Consider the following 19,100-nt stretch of genomic DNA (forward strand, 5'->3'; position numbering starts at 1 on the left):
TTTAGGACAACATGAATGTGTCCAAAACGCAACAAGGGTTCACAACATTATTAAATGAAAAGACAAACCCCTCCCACTGCAACCACATGTGTATGTATGTCTCTCCGGCAAAACTAACATATCAAAGTTCCAACCTACCAGATGCAGACGGTCTATGTCGTCAACCTGGCTTCCAGCATCAACTGATTCTATTTCTGTTCCAGAAAGGCAGGAACAGTCCTCAAAGAGAAAAAAAATAGAAAGTTAAACAAGTTTGCATTTATATGATACCTTTAACATAATATCAAAAAGCAATTAAAACATGGATGAGGGGACAGGAGGTGAATAGAATGGAGGTGAATTTCTGATGTCCCACATCTGGGGCTGGTTTAGCACACTGGGCTAAATCGCTGGCTTTTAAAGCAGACCAAGGCAGGCCAGCAGCACGGTTCAATTCCCCTACCAGCCTCCCTGAACAGATGCTGGAATGTGGCAACTAGAGGCTTTTCACAGTAACTTCATTGAAGCCTACTCGTGACAATAAGCGATTTTTATTCATTAATTAAAGGTGGGAGTCAAACCTAGAGATATTTGTGGGCAATCCTCCAATCAGAATCAAAGAATTCACTGCGCAGGAACAGGTCATTTGGCCTAACTAGTCTGTGCTGGTGCTCAGCTTCACACAAACGTCCTCCAATCCATCAAAATATCCTTCTGTTCCTTTCTCCCTTGTAATTACTTAGCAGTCACGAAAAGTGTAGTTATGCTATTCTCCTCAACCACACCCATGTGGTAGCAAGTTCCATGGATTAATCGCTTTCTGGGTAAAGATGGTTTGCCGGAATTCCTCATTAGATTTATAATAGTCTACCTTAAGTCTACCCTATCAAATCATTCACAATTTTAAAGGCCTCTATTAGATCCTCTCTCTCAGCCACCACTTTTCTAGCGAAAACAGATTTTCCTGATAAGCATATCCTCTCAATTCTGATTTCATCTTGTGAACGGTTTTGCACTAATAACCAAAATTGTTGACCCAGACCTTTACAATATCAGCTGGGCCATACTGGAGCCCTCAACGAGACCCCAAATGTATTTCTTGTATTTCCAGAGGTTATGTAATAAAAAAGAGCCATGAAACTAACGATTACACAGCAATATCTCAGACTCACCCTAATCACTATTTTCATCCTTTACCTGAAATATTCTTATGAACATCCCCCATCACTGCTCCATTTTATTATTTTGCCACATTTGCATGTTTTTCTCACAAGCAATGAGCTATCTTTTTTCTGTTCTCTAAACATGTATTCTTTTCCCAACTCCTGGCATTATATTTTATTGTGCCTTTTAATTATATCTCTGCAGAGGCACTGGACAATTGCACAAAAAGGGCTTACATGATTGATATCAGAACGGAGACATTAAAATGCTCCACCCACCCCAGTCCTTTTTGAGTATCAAATCTTGGTGCTGCTGCCAGTCTAGTCCCCAGAGTCTCTGTCCTGCAACTTCAACAGTTCGAGTAAGTTATACTAATGCAAGCAACGTTTATTCTATCTCCCTGAAAGAAGATTGAAACTGCAGATTGTTTATTGCCGAATTAGGGCAGTGGAATCGACTGATGGTGCACAGCATCTGTGAGGGGGTCAGTGTTGGAAATTCTGTATATGAAGGCACAGTTTGGTTTCACATATGGTGAAACGGATCGAAGAACAGGGAGGAAATTAATGAGTTACCTCCCCACGTCTGCCATCAGCTTGCTGCCAACACCATCAGCTGAGAACTGGAAACAGGTCAACATCCTGGTTCTTCAGCCATGGATAAAAACTAAGAAAATCAAATAAGCTGAAGCTTATTGGGGATCTAATTAATGGCTCCAGTATGGCTGGGCTGATACTGCAACGGCATGGGTCATGATCATGAAACATAATTGACCAAGAGTCATCTATTTCTTCAGTGTGGAGGAACATTTGTATTCCACACCTTTGTAATGTGATGAGCAACCTGTACAAACACTGTTACCTGTTTAAGCAAGCAGAATTGATGTTTGTATAATAAAGGTATTTTTGTAACAATGGAACCAACTTACCAGAAAAGGCATGGAAGCTCCCGATATGCTCGGTACCTCACATGAGGACAGCAAGCCTGAAAATGAGAAGTAAATAAGTGAAGGGCAGCCCTCTGCTTTCTCAAGCTGCAGATCAAACACAATTCAATATAATGGATGCAAGGTAGATTGTTTTGCTGTTCTCTGTAAAAAATAACATATATATATAATCCTGTAATATTTTGATCTTCCCTTCAATTTGAGTGTCATGGGAAGTTAAATAGCCATAGCAACAAAAAGGATTACAAAAATTTTGAAAGGAAAACAATCTTACATGGATTTTGAGCAGCACACAGTGAATTTAAAGATAGGTAACTCTATAGGAAAACATTATTATGTACTAATCCATGGGCACTTCCTTGATTGGAGGTATTTACTTTAGTTGTTTACGTGATTCCATAAGACCCTGGCTACCTTTTGATGTATCTCACACAGCAGCACAAAACAAAATTCTTTATGTTTTATGATTTTTGCCATGTGTTTGACCTTTTTATGTATTGTTTGATATTTTGTTTCTAAGTTTTGATTCAGTCGTATTCAAGTGAATAATTAGCAATAAAGCCGTACTTTTGACACCTCCAATCAAGCGGACTATCGACTCTTATTGGAAGGTAAAATAAGAGTCCCAACAATTTGATGAGCCAGCCAGGAGGGCTAGGAGGAAGAGACCGAACACCATACCGAGGCATCGGGCAGCGGATCGGCAGAACCGAGGTAAAAGACCCTCACGTCTGCAGCTGTTTAGAGTCGGGTGACCTTCTACGCACCCTTTACAAAAAAGTCAGAGTCGAAATTGGCCCAAATCCCAATAACAGATTGGTGGCTGACGATCGTACATATGTACTATTCAGCGTTATAGATACATATATTTCGATCCCACTCTCCGACTAAAATATAGTCTACGACTTGAGGCCCCAGGTTAGAAAATTCTATTTTGGAGTTGAAATAGCGGCCGAAAATCTGCCTATGGCGGCCAAGCCCCACCAGATATTTCTGCAGAAATGCTCCGATAACAAAGGGTTACACAGAACAGCAATTTGACTTGATGAAACCGGTACAGAGATTGAATAAAAATTTCTAAAGCACAATACTTCCAAAGGACAATGGTCCCTTGATGATAAAAGAGTTTGGGGAAAAGTACCCGTATGAGAGATAAAAAAAACAGACCAAATGGTTCCCCGATTGTAATGAGCCAGCTCCGAAAGAGAAACAAGCTTATAGCAAGTACCAGCTATGCTTGTGAGAAAAAAACAGAAGGAGCAATTACTGGCAGTCTGTGAGGAGCTAAAGAGATAGATGCCCAAAATTGAAAAGCTATAAAGTTTAGAGGAAGAGGTTGCGAGATTCAGATGTAAAGTCTCGGAACTGAATTCATAAATAACTGAGCTGATGTAGCCATCTAGGATGGCCACCTGCAAAGGACCATGGGAATTATGGCCAACCCAGGACTCAGACAGATACAGAGCCTATGTGTGGTGAATCACAATCCTAGTAATTCACAGTGTTATATTGTATGTGTTGTGTCTCTGTAAGCTCGGTATACGAGCAGTTGCACCGCTCTGCCCATAGGGGGAGATGAGGAGTTTGTACTGGGCTCCACCCTTGGCTCCGCCCATGGTTTCGCCCATGGCTCCTCCCACTAACTGGAAGTATAAAGATCTGCAGTTGTAAGCCTACTGCCAGTCTATCTCGTCGCAGGTAGGCTCAGTTGTAGGACTATTAAAACCACTTTTCACTTCCAACCACGTGTCCTGTGAATTGATGGTCACATCAATTTAATAGTTTTAGGAAACTTGAAGAAAACGACTATGGAATCAGCCCTCAAACCTGACCGACTAGAACTCGACCTGCAGGCTGCAGAGGCGAAATAAATCTTTCAACACTGGCTCAGATGTTTCAAGGCCTACCTGGCTGAATCAAGCACATCAGAAACTACAGAGGAGCAGAAACTCAGTCTACTGCACGCAAGGGTGAGCCACCGTATCTCTCCTCAACTTAACAGTATTACCTCATATACGGAGGCCCTAGCCATGCTAGATCGAATGTACGTGAGGCCCACCAATTAGGTCTACGCATGCCACATTTTTACGACCCGCCGCCAGCGCCCCGCGGAGTCGTTGGATGAATTCCTGCGGGATTTAAAAGCCTTAGCTCGGGACTGTAATTACCAAGCTGTATCAGCCAAACAGTATATGGAGCTCGCTGTCAGAGATGTGAACGTGGCAGGGCTCAGGTCAAACTATGTGCGCCAGCGGTTGCTTGAAAAAGGGGCCCAGAACTTGGAGGACACTGTAGAATTGACTACTATCATGGACGTCTCGTTCCGCAGCCTCACCTCATTCCCCGCAAACCAAGCGACCCCATCCTGGGCCCCCGACCAGCGGCTTCACCAGGCCTGCGCCGCGCGGCCACCCACCCACTACGCAGCCCCAGTGTGCCATTTTTGCGGACAACCCCAGCACCCACGGCAGTACTGCCTGGGCCGCAACGTGACCTGCAGCAGCTGCGGTCGCAAAGGACACTATGCCCGTGTCTGGCTGGCGAAGAAATCCCCCTCTCCAAACTCTCCCGCAGCCCAGAGCACTCGTTTCCAAAACTCACAGGCCCCCGCTCACTTTCTGCAGCCTCGCTACGCTAAAAATCGACCCCCCTCCACTCTTTGCCAATCTCACGCCGGACTGCAAACCCGTAGCCACTCACAGCAGGCGATACAGCCTGCAGGACAGGGTGTTTATCAGAACTGAGGTCCATAGGCTTCTACGTGAGGGGATCATAGAGGCCAGTAATAGCTCCTGGAGAGCTCAGGTGGTGGTGGTCAAGACCGGGGAAAAATTCCAAATGGTAGTGGACTATAGCCAAACCATTAATCGGTTCACGCTCCTCGATGCGTACCCCCTCCCCAGAATTGCAGACATGGTGAATCAGATCGGCCATTATAAAGTCTTCTCCACGGTGGATCTGAAGTCTGCATACCACCAGCTCCCAATCCGCCCGGAGGACCACCACTACACGGCCACCTCTTCCACTTCCTCCGGGTTCCCTTTGGCGTCACGAATGGGGTCTCGATGTTCCAACGAGCAATGGACCGAATGGTGGACCAGTACGGGCTGCGGGCCACGTTTCCGTACTTGGACAACGTCACCATCTGCGGCCATGATCAGTAGGACCACGACACTAACCACCATCGATTTCTCCAGACTGCCCAGAAACTCAACCTCACGTATAACACTGAGAAATGCGTTTTCCGCATGACCAGGCTAGCCATCTTCGGCTAAGTCGTGGAAAACGGAGTCCTGGGCCCCGACCCGGACCGTATGAGCCCCCTCTTACAACTCCCTCTCCCTCATTGTCCCAGTGCCCTCAAAAGGTGGGTCCCTCAGTATGCGGACAAAGCCCGCCCACTATTTAAGGCCACACTCTTTCCTCTATCAGATGAGGCTCGCCAGGCCTTCACCTGCATCAAGGAGGACATCGCCATAGCGGCCATGCGGGCGATGGATGAATCCGTCCCTTTCCAGGTAGAGAGCGATGCCTCAGAGGTCGCTCTCGCAGCCACCCTAAATCAGGCAGGGAGACCAGTCGCCTTTTTCTCCCGAACCCTCTCCGCTTCGGAACTTCGACACTCCTCGGTCGAAAAGGAAGCACAAGCCATCGTGGAAGCTATACGTCACTGGAGGCACTACCTCGCAGGTAGGAGGTTCACCCTCATCACCGACCAAAGATCGGTTGCCATTATGTTTGACAACTCACAAAGGAGCAAAATTAAAAACGATAAGATCCTACGGTGGAGAATCGAACTCTCCACCTACATGTACGATATCATGTACCAGCCTGGGAAGCTCAACGAGCCCCCAGATGCCCTGTCCCGCGGCTCGTCGCCAGCGCGCAAGACGACCACCTGAAAGCTATCCACAATGACCTCTCCCACCCGGGGGTCACCCGGCTCGCCCACTACGTCAAAGCCCGAAATCTGCCTTTCTCCACCGAGGAGGTAAAAGCCATCACCAGGGATTGCCCGATCTGTGCGGAGTGCAAACTGCACTTCTATAGACCAGACAGGGCCCACCTGGTAAAGGCCTCCCGGCCCTTTGAACGGCTGAGCATCGATTTCAAAGGGCCACTCCCCTCGACCAATCAGAACGTGTACTTCCTAAACATCATAGACGAGTTCTCCCGCTTCCCCTTTGCTATACCGTGCCCCGATATGACCTCCCACACAGTCATTAGGGCCCTGCACAGCATCTTCACCCTGTTTGGTTTCCCCAGCTATGTACACAGCAACAGGGGTTCGTCTTTTATGAGCGACGAGCTGCATCAGTACCTGCTCGACAAGGGCATTGCCTTGAGCAGAACTACCAGCTACAACCCCAGGGGGAACGGGCAGGTGGAGAGGGAGAACGCGACAGTCTGGAAGACCGTCCTACTGACCCTCCGGTCCAGGATGCTCCCAACCTCCCATTGGCAGGAGGTCCTCCCCGACGCGCTCCATGCTATTAGGTCCCTCCTATGTACTGCCACCAATCAGACCCCTCACGAGCGGCTATTTGTTTTTTCCAGGGGCACTGCCACGGGGGTTTCGCTCCCAGCATGGTTGAAGACACCGGGCCCGGTTCTCCTCCGGAAGCACGTCCGGACCCACAAAACTGACCCACTCGTGGAGAGAGTCCTCCTACTCCACTCGAACCCCCAATACGCGTTCATTGAATACCCTGACGGCCATCAGGACACTGTTTCCCTCCGGGACCTGGCGCTGCAGGATCCAACTCCGACACCACTACCGCCGAGGTGCCCCTCACACTACACCCCACCCAGCCCCCCGCACCCGGCGCCCCCACGCCTGCAGGTTCACTGCCTGTGCTCCGTATCCCCGCGCCTATATGTTTCCGGCACTCCCCGCCACCGGTCGAACCAGTCGGGTACGAAGCTAGGACCGAATCACCCCCGGAGTCTGCCATGGTACCCTCGCCGACCGCCACCACCCAGCCACCAGAAGAGGCTACAACCCCGGTGCTTCGTAGATCGCAGAGGACGACTCGCCCGCCGGACCGACTCAATTTGTAAACCAATCACCCCCGCTGGACTTGATTTTTTTTACAGGGGGTGAATCACAATCCTAGTAATTCACACTGTGTTATATTGTATGTGTTGTGTCTCTGTAAGCTCGATATACGAGCAGTTGCACGGCTCTGCCCATAGGGGGAGATGAGGAGTTTGTACTGGGCTCCACCCTTGGCTCCGCCCATGGTTCTTCCCACTAACTGGAAGTATAAAGATGGTGCCAGACCACATCTGTTGGGGGTATTTAATGAAGCACTGGAGAAGGGGGAGTTGCCGGAGATGATGATGCAGGCACTAATCACACTAATTTCGAAAAAGGGGAAGGACCGGTGGAATGTGGGTCATATAAGCCTATATCACTATTGAACACGGATGTGAAAGTAATGGCTAAGTTCTTGGCGGGGAGGATGGAGGAGTTTGTCCCCGGGGTGGTGGCAGATGATCAAACAGGCTTTGTGAAGGGCAGGCAGCTCGCGAGTAATAAGATGGCTGTTAAATGTGGTGATGAATCCGTCGGGGGCTCTGGTACCACAGGTGGTGGTGTCCATGGACACGGAGAAGGCATTTGATTGGGTAGAGTGGCAGTACTTGTTCGAGTTTTTGGGAAGGTTTGGGTTTGGGCCAAGATTTGTGGCAAGGGTACAGTTGCTGTATGTGGCACCAAGGGCGATGGTAAGTACGAATGATATGAGCTCACAAAGCTCTGACTTACACAGGGGTACGAGGCAGGGGTGCCCGCTGTCACCGCTGCTGTTTGAGCTGGGCATTGAGCCATTAGCGATGGCTCTTATGGAGTCGGCAGAGTGGCGGGGGATTATGAGGGGACAGAAGGAGCATCGGGCGTCGCTCTATGCCGATGACCTCTTGCTGTATGTTTCGGATCCGTTGGAGAGTATGGGAACGATTATGGGCCTGCTGGGGAGGTTTGGAGGGTTCTCAGGGGACAAGCTGAATGTAGGGAAAAGCGAGGTATTCCCGGTGAATGACCTGGCACAGCGGGCTAATTTGGGGGGTAGCGAGGGATAGGTTTAGGTATTTGGGGATTCAGATAGCGAGGGAATGGACGGGGCTCCACAAGTGGAACTTGACGAAGCTGGTGGAGGAGGCTTGGGAGGATCGTAAGAGATGGGATACACTGCACGTAACGCTGGCAGGGAGGGTCCAAGTGTTGAAAATGAATATTCTGCCGAGGTTCTTTTTTATTTTTCAAGCTCTCCTGATCTTTATACCAAAGGTCTTTTTTCGGAGAGTGGACACGATAATTTCTGACTTTGTATGGGTGGGGAAGATGCTGAGGATGGGGAGGACCCTGTACAGAGGCAGAGGTAGCAGGGGGGATTGGCATTGCCGAACTTGATTCATGATTATTGGGCGGCAATGTGCGGAAGTGGTAGGAAGGAGGAGTAGAGTGGGTTAGGATGGAGGAGGAATCTTCTAAGGGGTCTAGTTTGAGGGCTATGGTGACGGCAGCGTTGCCAATGGCTCGGAGTAGGTATTCAAGGAGCCCGGTGGTGCATTCCACAGTGAAGATATGGAATCAGTTGAGGAAGCATTTTAGGGTGGAAGGGATATCGGTGCTAACGCCGCTGTGTGAGAATCATGAGTTTGAGCTGGAGGGATGGATAGTGTATTGCAGGAGATAGAGGGAAGTGGGCTGGTCAAGGTGAGGGATCTGTATTTGAAAGAAGGGTTCGCCAGTCCGGAGGAGCTAAGGGAGGGTAGAGCTGCCGAGGAGGAGTGAGTTCAGGTATCTGCAGGTTAGGAACTTTGCACGAAGGATCTGGATCTAGATTGCCGGGATACACCCTGCTGGAGCGACTGCTGCTCCTCGGATGCAGAAGGGGAGGGAAGAATTGGGGATATATACACAAGTGGTTGGGGGAACAGGGAGGCAAGCAGGTAGTGAAGATCAAGGAGAAATGGGAAGCAGAGGTGGGACGGGAGATCAATTGGGGATCATGGAGAGAGGCACTGCATAGGGTAAACGGGACCTTGTGCAAGGATGAGACTGATACAATTTAAGGTGGTGCACAGGGTGCATATGACTCAGTCGAGAATGAGTGGGTTCTTTCAGGGGGTAGCAGATGAGTGGGAGAGGTGGGCCAGCGGACCACCCACACATTTTGGGGTTGTGAAAAATTGGAAAAATTCTAGGCGGAGTGGTCGCAGCCTTAGCCAGGATAATGGAGGAGGAGGTGGATCTGTACCCTTTGGTGGCAATATTTGGGGTCTCATAGAAGCCGGAGCTCATGGAGAGGAGGAAGGCCGATGTCTTGGCCTTCGCCTCTGATTGGACGGCGTTGAATTTTGCTGGAGTGGCAATCGGCATCGCCACCGGGGGTAGCGACTTGGTTGGGTGACTCATACGACTTCCTGCAATTAGAGAAGATAAAGTATGAGTTAAGAGGCTCTTCAGGGGGGTCTGAGGCAAGGTGGGGGATGTTTGTGACCGTGTTTGAGGGGCTGTTCATCGTGGGGTACGGGTGAAAAAGAGGAAAAATCTGTACAGACTGTATAGTTTGATTGTAGACAAGCATGTTTCCCGGGGTTTTGGTCTCTTTAACCTGTTTTGATACATGTTTGTAATAAAACACATGTTAAAAAAAATAATAATAAAATGGCAGTCATCATCGAAAAGGTCGCTAATGAAAAATCCGCAGCCCTGTTCAAGATTTCCACTGAAATGCTAGCTATCAGTATTGTGGCCTTTCAAAATCGAATGGCTCTTGACTAAATTCTTGCCAAGTGAGGTGGGACATGTGCCCTGACTGGGTCAGAATGTTGTACTTACATTCCTGGTGGCAAAACATGTCCAGAAGGAAGTTGAAAAACTCAAGCAACCCGAGTCCAGAACCCTTTGAGATCAGGCTACTTGGTGACTAGGGTCTTTGGGAGCGTCAGTGGTGCAAAGCTTGGTCATGTTCTTTGTAGTCATTTTTGCTATGTATGTTTTGTTTCTGATGACCAAATGTATCTGCAAGAGAATGTCAAGAAACCCTAAAATGGTGCCTCTGTATTCACTTAAACAAATACCTCTACAGGGTCTGAGCAGTTCTTAGTATTAGCCCAAAGTGCTTGTACCTCTTTCAAGGCTTGCCCATTCCAATGTTGATGGCTGTTCCTAAACAAGGATACCAAAGATATGTTCCTCTTAGCTTTTATTTTATTTTCCTTTTTGCTTCACTTTAATTGTGATTCATTCTATTAGGTTTAGAAGAATCAAAAGGGCGGACTGATAGTGTATGGGCAGGCACCGGAATTTGGTGACTAGTAGCTTTTCACAGTAACTTCACTGCAGTGTTAATGTAAGCCTACTCGTGACAATGAAGATTATTATTAGCATTTTAGGTGCTAGTTGAATGCATATAGCTGAGAGGTAAAATTATTAAAAAGTGTCTTGACTGTGGGAATCCAGTCATTGTTTCACATAATGAATTAGCCATTGTATTCCAGCGTCTGATATTTTGTTTCCAAGTTTTGATTCAGTTCTTATTCAAGTGAATAATTAGCAATAAAGTCGTATTTTTGATACCTCCAATCAACTATTGACTTTTATTAGAAGGTAAAATAAGAGTCCCAACACTGCCCTTCTTTCGTTTCTAATATTGCACTGTGAAAAATGTCCAAGTCACCAGAAAACAACCTCAGTAAAGAATTCAATTCGGAATTTCTGTTCCCAGCTTCCTCTTGACTGAAATTTTAAAGCAGAAAACACAAAAACAAAAAAAATCTAAAAGATACCAATGCCAATACAGAAAATTAACAGACTTACTCGCAGTGTACAGCGTGATGGTTTTGTTTTGATCATCAATTCTTCTCCCGACCAATGTTATCCACTTACGTTTCACCCAATGCTATTCTTCGTAGATGTGATTAATCCGTGTACCAGCAGGTTGTTTTTGATTTTGGGAAAATAGCAGAGATCACATGAAACACCACCCATACACCCTTGGTGTCCATTTTGGAACAGGGCAGGGCTGGATAATAAGTTATTCTACTGTTCTCCTGGCCAGCTTCCAATCTTCCATGAACTTAAGTCCATCCAAATCTTCAATGCCCATATTTTAACTTCTGGTCATCTGTTGCCCTGTACTTATTCACCAACATTAACTCGAAAATCTGGCAACGCCTCCATTTTAAATTTATCATCCTTGCACTTAACTAAATCCTTCATCAACTCCCATTTCTCCAACTCTATATTCTTCCAATATTGGCCTCTTGTTCAAGCCCTCACTTCAACACACCACTGGTGGCTGTCCTTTCAGTTATTTAGGCCTCATGCACTAGAATTTCCTCCTTCTTTAAGTATCTCTTTGTAATCTTTGGCTCAAGTCATTTTTTGCCCGATTACATTGTGAAGCATTTGGGATATTTTACTTCAATAAACATGCTGTTTTGTTATGCTCTTGACTTAGCATAAGCTGCTTCATTGATGTGCATTCTGACAAAGGAAGGTACAGACTTGGAGATAGCTTTAACACATTTATTAAACCGTTAACAATTTTCTTACTTGGATTCGACTCTCCTGTTAATCCTGCTCTAGCTATTCAGACTGACAAACCAGTCTGCTACAATCCACGTGGTGGGTGTGATGTGTTCCAAATCAACCCTGTGTTCTCACTAAGTGTCTCCACTGGAAAGAGGAAGATCATGTGTGCTGTGTCCTTTTATAGGAGTTGGTGTAATGCCCCCCTGTGGTAGTGTCACCTCTGTGTGTATCATGAATGGCCATTGGTCGTGTCCTATCTTACTGACCTATTGGTTGAATGTCTGTGTGTCATGTCTCTGGTGCTCCCTCTAGTGTCTATCTAGTCTACGTGGATTTACATTAACGCCTTGTGTATTTACAGCGATGTATATCACCACACATGCAACAAATGTATATTTTCCTTTGAATACCAATCTGGAGAAATGCTCAGGCAGACCGATTCTCCCTCCCCGCCCTAGGTTTCTACTGCAGGTCACTCAGCATGGACCAAAGATTAAACCTGTTACTTTCCTAGTCCATGTAGTTCAGTGCCACAAACACCCAAGCAAAATGTTTCCACTAAGCCAAAAATGGTTTACTTTACTATAAATGGTTTTAAATTCTTCACTATTTAAGTATAGCCAAGCTACAAGTCACTGTTTTCTGTGGGCCCCTCTCATGACTGAAGAGCCCAGGAGATCAGCATGAATGTCCACAGAACTGACAATTCATGTCATTATTGGTGCTAAGTCCATGTTCCGCAGTTGCATCACCTCTGGTCAAGGCGAATGTTGCAGGTTTGGCATAGATGGTCCTCAAAAAGCATGCTGAACCATGCTTGAGTCCACATTGGCCAGTCAGTTACACTTCCACGACCACCCTCCTCCACCACCATGTGGTCTGAAATGCAGATGTTTGTAAAGTACTTTTTTTTTTTTAAAGAGTGTCCTTGTATTGTTTATATTTTCCACCTTGGTGTTGCTTGCACTCAGGCAGTTCCCCATGGAAATCTGCTTGGGGATTCTGTCATCATTCTTGCAGGAGACATGGCTTGCACACCTCGGCTGAATTTTCTGGCGGGTTGTCACCATGCTGTTGAGCCAACATGATAATGGACCTTGTTGTTTGCAAGTTTGGCCTGCCATTGAATTCTCATGATGGATCTTGGGTTCCTTTGCAGAAGCGTTCCATAGCATGGATGAAGGAAACCAAGGATTCTGCACCATACAGCAGGGTGAGAAGGAGAATGACCAGATAAGAGTTTGATTTTAGTCTTCAGTTTAATGCCATGTTGAAAATGAAAATTGCTTGTCACAAGTAGGCTTCAAATGAAGTTACTGTGAAAAGCCCCTAGTTGCCACATTCCAGCGCCTGTTTGGGGAGGCTGGTACAGGAATTGAACCGTGCTGCTGGCCTGCCTTGGGTCTGCTTTCAAAGCCAGTGATTTAGCCCTGTGCTAAACCAGCCCCCAGTTGCAGACATGATCACGGAGTCGGTTGTAGGCTGAACTGGCTTTCTGGATGCGTGGCTTCATCAATAGGCAGACACCCTTCACAATGACAAGATAAGAATGTTTTTTCTGCAACTTTAAGACTGGTGCTATAAACAATTATGTCCAATGCTTCATTGTGTGTGCTGAAACATTAAATCAGCATTTATAAGATGGACGTTTGAGACCAAAGGTTTTGACAGCACTCTGTTGCTTTAATCAGAATTTTTTCCTTGTGGGCAACCAAGGTACAGTCAGCTGCAAACATAAGTTCGCTGATTACTGCTTCTGTGATTTTGTTGAGGGATTGTAAAGCTTCCCTTAAGGCATGGTGCGTCTCTGGTGTCTTTGTTAAGCATTGCAGCAAGGTAGAGATTGAACATTCAGGAAGGCATTACCCATCCTTGTTTCACACACAACTGATGATTGAAAGCTATCTGACATCTCACCACAGGCACAACCCATTCAATCACACAGTAGGTACAGAGTATTAACAAATTTGTTTGGACATCCCAGCTTGGAGAAAAGTGCCATAGTCCACGTTGGCTCACAATATTAAAAGATTGTTAGGTCTCTGAACAACATATATAGAAACTGATGTAATTCTTTGCACTTTCCTTGTAGTTGTCTTGCTGTAAAGATCACATTGGCTGCCCCAAGGTTAGCCTAAAGCTACACGGTGATTCCTGGAGGACAACATCTGCAAAGCTGTTTAATAGACTGTTTAGCAGACAGTTTAGTTGGATCTTTGCTGTGATTGAGAGCAGGTTTATTCCTCAGTAGTTGCCGCATAGTTTTAGATCCTTTTTGCTTCAGATGCTGACTCTCTTCACTTGGAGTTCCTGTGGAACCTTTTCCTAATCCTAGGTACCCCTGAAAATGGCTGCAAGCTTTGCACTATTACAATTCCAAATTTCTGCCGGAATGCCATCTAAAATAAATACACATCTATAGAAGACTAATTTTATCATGGAAATTACTTTATCACATTATTTACACTTGTCCCAAAAAGTGAATGTATTATTACGCATACTGTGGTCCCATATGTCCAGAGATTAAAACTATATGTTAATAAAGATCCATGGTGTTGAAATTTGATATGCTGTTAGTAAAATATAAATACCAGGGTGGTATTAAGAGCACTTACTAAATGTACTGCATCACTAGCAAAGTGTTAAAGATATCTCAGAAACAAAGCAGTGCTTCTGCCTCTGAAGAAACTGGATTCTTGAAAATGAAATGAACTTCTACTTCCAATGGCCAATCGAAGGCACTGTAAAATAGTAATAGATATTAAATCGTCAGTTCAATAGAAAATCAGCCACCTCGCTCGTCCCACACAATTAAGTGGTGGAAGGGCACTGAAGTCAATTACTTGGGTCAATGCAAAATGTTGGGACCTTGCATGTATGAAGATTGCTGTTTCCCAATTTTAATAAAAAGAATGCTCATTCCAGATTCTTGTGCTCCATGGCATTGAAAGCATAGATGCTTACCCCTACCCCACGGATAAAATAAGCCCTGATTTAACATGGAGAGATCGCCCCCGCCCCCCAAATGTGCCTGTCACTTTGGGGCCTCAGTGAGGGGCCCTGCTTTCAACAGCCCGGCACTGGCCGCTCACTCCAGGAGCTGCGGTAAACGACCAGCTCTGAACCACTCCCGCGCCCGCTTCCTTCTCTTGTCTTCGCGGCCTCTGTTATAATCCGACCCCTTCCTTCCCACTCTGCTATGTCTCTCTCACCTGATCGGGAAGAAAGAGGGCGAAGTGGAAAACACCCCTCCCGCGTCTTGTCCCTTCTCCCACCCATGACAACGGGAGCGCTTCAAACCTCGCGACACCCCCAAACTGCCCAGTCTCGCCCCTTCGGCTGCCTCTCACCTTGACAGGTGGGGGGGGGGGGGGGGGGAGGGGAGGAGAGGGAGGCCACGCCCACCTATGATGACGTCACAGCTCCACCCCTTTTTCCTCCTGAACAAGAAAGCCGCTTCAAACCCCGCGAGAACACGGCGCCCCGCCCCCAGATCCACTCCCAGCCTCTTTTCCCATCCCGACCCAACCTCTCTCCCTCACACGCCGCGCTTCTAGCTCCGCCCCTTCACCCGACCCTTCCCACAGGCTCTTCCGCTCATTCCCTTCGCGGGCGGCAGCTGTTGGATTCTAAACTGGGTTTGAATGTATCGGGACGTTTATCCGCTTTTGTGCAATTGTTTCTTTGGTCATTGGCAGCTTGTATTTATTAAATGGGCTAATAGCTGTCTTAAAATAAAACAATAGTTTTAAACCAATAACATGCCGAATGATTCTGTTACCTGGCTTAACAGAATTGTCTTTAGTAGGTTAAGTGCAGATATCACTCCTAATCCACATTAAGAAGTCTTACAACACCAGGTTAAAGTCCAACAGGTTTGATTCAAACACGAGCTTTCAGAGCGCAGCTCCTTCCTCAGGTGAAAGGAGCTGCGCTCCGAAAGCTCGTGTTTGAAACAAACCTGTTGGACTTTAACCTGGTGTTGTAAGACTTCTTACTGTGCTCACCCCAGTCCAACGCCGGCACCTCCACATCATGACTAATCCACATTGATTGTCCTACATTATTCCACTGCTCCCAATCCCTGTGAACTCTAACCTTACAATCCTGAGATCTTTGCGCTCCTCCAATTGGGCCTCTTGCACATACCTGATTTTCACCACTCTACCATTGAAAAATGTGTTTTGAACTGCTCCAATCATGAATTTTAAATTAACTATTGATTCAGTCAGTAAATTTAGGCGCTTATAAAATAGGCTAACGCTGCCGGGTCACCTTCTCCATTTATTCCCCTCACCTGCTCCCTTTCATCTTCCTTTTACCCTTCCTCCAATGCAGTATGCCATGAATTCATTTGGTTATGCAAGTTTTTTCAGGAGTTTTCAAAATTATTTCAATCTTTATCGAAGTGTTCACAAGTTTTTCGCAGAGGTCCATGAAACACTGCTTATATCTCTCTCCACGCTGAACGTATGGCTGCCTGATGTTCCTTTGTTAGTTTTGCTCCATGCAGTGTGAGGCTAACAATCTCTGATGATTCCCCATCATCTGTGTCATGACATACATAGGATGGTGTTATCTCACTTTAATCACGATATATAAAAGTAGGTTTGAGGCGACGATCAGACCATTTTTAATTCACCCATCACAAGAAACAATATCTGCCATGCAAACAAGTGTTAGTGGAGGGGGGTGACGGCGGTGCTAGCCGTGGCCTCCCTTGGTGGTCGTGGAGGCATTTGAGGCGGAGCAATTCTTCTGCAAATGCCCCACCTACTTGCAGGCGTGGCACCGCATGCCATCCAGGGGCTGGTTTAGCTCACTGGGCTAAATCGCTGGCTTTTCAAGCAGACCAAGCAGGCCAGCAGCACGGTTCGATTCCCGTAGCAGCCTCCCCGGACATGCGCCAGAATGTGGCGACTAGGGGCTTTTCACAGTAACTTCATTGAAGCCTACTCGTGACAATAAGCAATTTTCATTTCATGCCGGAAGGAGTAGATGTGCCTGACGAGGGCATCTTTCAGGCCGAGTGGGAGCAATGCCACCTCGGAATGCACATCCCTTAGTAAATGGAGGTGGGGTAGGAGGGGCTCTATAGCGAGGTACGGCAGGATGTTCAACAGTATGACCCTCTTGGCAGTGGCCACCCTGCCGAAAGAAGCCACTGGTGGGTGAGATCTTCAGCCCGGAAGGGGCTCAGCAAACACACTGTCTACCAGAACGCCACCCTAGGACAAGCACACCTCATGGAATGAGAAAAAAGGCAGTTGTTTGTGGGTGGGAGGACCGGGCCGGGCAGGGCCCTCAGCCTGGAGGGGCCCAGAAAATAAGCAGTCCAGAGGGCTATGCTCCCACACTGGTCTTGAAAGTCACCCTCTTCTCTTTCTCTCCTCTCTCCTTTTTTTCCCTCCTTCCGCATTTCTCCAGTCAGTCAGGTCAACAGCAAACAAGCACTGGGAACAGGCAGCAAATAGATGAGCAGCAGAGAGAGTAGCAACAGCCACACTCTATACGGCAGCACAACTCCAATGTCTGCATTGTGAGTGTCTGCTTCCAATTGGCCATGCAAAATTGTCTCTTAGTGTCCAACGGTTGAATGGGGTTGCGGGAATAGGGCAGGGGAATGGGCCTAGGTGAGGGCCGGTACAGACTTGATGGACCGAAAAGCCTCCTTCTCCTCTGTAGGCATTCTATGCTTCTATGATTCTATTCATTCAATCAGATCATTGCTGTTCTGTATCGTAATTCCATCTACACACCATCATTCTTGAACCCTGAATACCCATACCTAACAAAAATGTAGCAATCAAGATAATTAATTGTAGCGCCAGGGCGGCACAATGGTTAGCACTGCTGCCTCGCAGCAACAGGGATCTGGGTTCAATTCCAGCCTTAGGTGACTGTCTTCGTGGAGTTTGCACGTTCTCCCCGTGTCTGCATGGGTTTCGTCTGGGTGCTCCGGTTTCCTCTCACAGTCCACAGATGTGCAGGTTAGGTGGATTAGCCATGTTTAATTGCCCCTTAGTGTCCAAAGTTGAGGTGGGGTTTTGAGATAGGGTGGGGGGAGTGGGCCTGGATGGGATCCTCTTTCAGAGGCTCAGCGCAGACTCGATGGGCTGAATCACAATCCTCCCCCGCAAGAAAACAGAAAAGGAAAACATATATTAACTCATGAGCTGTTGCAGACTCCCAAACGGGATGTCTCGGCGCCAAGCGCGAGAGGGACCTGCGAGGGCTCGTTCCACCCGGTGCCATTTAGCACTTTGGAGGCATTCATTTTCGTGATGCTGGAGGGCTGCGCCAGCTCCCTGACCTCAGAATCATTGGGCGGTGGAGGTCCTCCTTTCTTCATTCCAACCTCCAACGCCAGGCGCCCCAATCTCCATTCTATAGCTTTTCCCAGAATTGTTGCCATCTATCCAGTGGCGTGGCATCGCAGGAGGAGTGGGGGTCTGAGCCACCGATTCCCTCTAAACTGGGGGAGAAAGAGCTCCTTAGCGAGGTAGGGAAGGATATTCTATGGATGACCCATAGATAATCATAGAAAATAGAAGCAGGAGGAGACCAGTCAGCCCTTTGAGCCTGCTCCGTCATTCATAATGGTCATGGCTGATCATCAAGTTCAATACCCTGATCCCAACTTCCCCTGTATCCCTTGATCCCTTTAGCCCCAAGAGCTATATCTAATTCCTTCTTGAAATTACACAACGTTTTAGCTTCAACTACATTCTGTGGTAGCGAATTCCACAGATTCATCACTCACTGGATGAAGAAGTTTCTCCTCACCTCAGTCCTAAAATGTTTACCCCTTATCCTCAAATTATGACCCCTAGTTCTGGATTCCCCCACCATTGGGAACATTCTTCCTGAATCTACCCTGTCTAAACCTGATGGAATTTTATCAATTTCTATGAGAACCCCTCTCACTCTTCTAAACTCCAATGAATATAATCCTAACCGAATTAATCTCTCCTCATATGGCAGTCCCGCTATCCTTGAAATCAGCCTGGTAAACCTTCGCTTCACTGCTTTCATAGGAAGAGCATCCTTACTCAGATAAGGACATCAAAACTATACACAATACTCCAGGCGTGGTCTCACCAATGTCTGATACAATTGCAGTAAAACATCCCTATTCTTAATCTCAAATTGTCTCTTTATGAAGGCCAACACACCATTTGCCTTCTTTCCTGCCAGCTGTACCTGCACGCTTACTTGCAGTGACTAATGCATTAGGACACTCAAGGTCTCGCTGAGTATCACGTCTCTCAATTTACACCCATTCAAATAATAATCGGCCTTCCTATTTTTGCTACCGAAGTGGACAACCTCACATTCATCCACATTATACTGCATCTGCCCACTCACTCAGCCTATCCAAATCACGCTGCATCCTTCTCACAGCTCATCCTCCCACCTAACTTTGTATCATCTGCAAATTTGGAGATAATATTTAGTTCCTTC

At 46.9% G+C, this 19,100-nt stretch overlaps 1 protein-coding gene across 4 annotated transcripts in view; it reads right to left on the reverse strand.

Annotated features, from left to right (window-relative positions):
* LOC119958972 (STE20-related kinase adapter protein alpha-like) overlaps nt 1-14,999 on the reverse strand; it is a 35,979-nt gene extending 20,980 nt beyond the window's left edge. For 2 of the 4 annotated variants that reach the window (XM_038787504.1, XM_038787525.1), the window contains exons 1-3: nt 14,849-14,999; nt 2,072-2,127; nt 139-219 (exon numbers count right to left, since the gene is read on the reverse strand). In XM_038787504.1, the coding sequence (XP_038643432.1) occupies nt 139-219; nt 2,072-2,127; nt 14,849-14,915 (204 nt within the window). In that variant the 5' untranslated portion in view covers nt 14,916-14,999. Of the gene's footprint in view, nt 1-138; nt 220-2,071; nt 2,128-10,919; nt 11,653-14,251; nt 14,378-14,848 lie in introns of those variants that run through there. The other 2 variants (XM_038787512.1, XM_038787518.1) reach the window with 2 other exon arrangements.
* Between the last annotated feature and the right edge of the window lie 4,101 nt (nt 15,000-19,100).

This window comes from Scyliorhinus canicula, chromosome 2 (assembly GCF_902713615.1).
Source record: "Scyliorhinus canicula chromosome 2, sScyCan1.1, whole genome shotgun sequence".
NCBI classification, from domain to species: domain Eukaryota; kingdom Metazoa; phylum Chordata; class Chondrichthyes; order Carcharhiniformes; family Scyliorhinidae; genus Scyliorhinus; species Scyliorhinus canicula.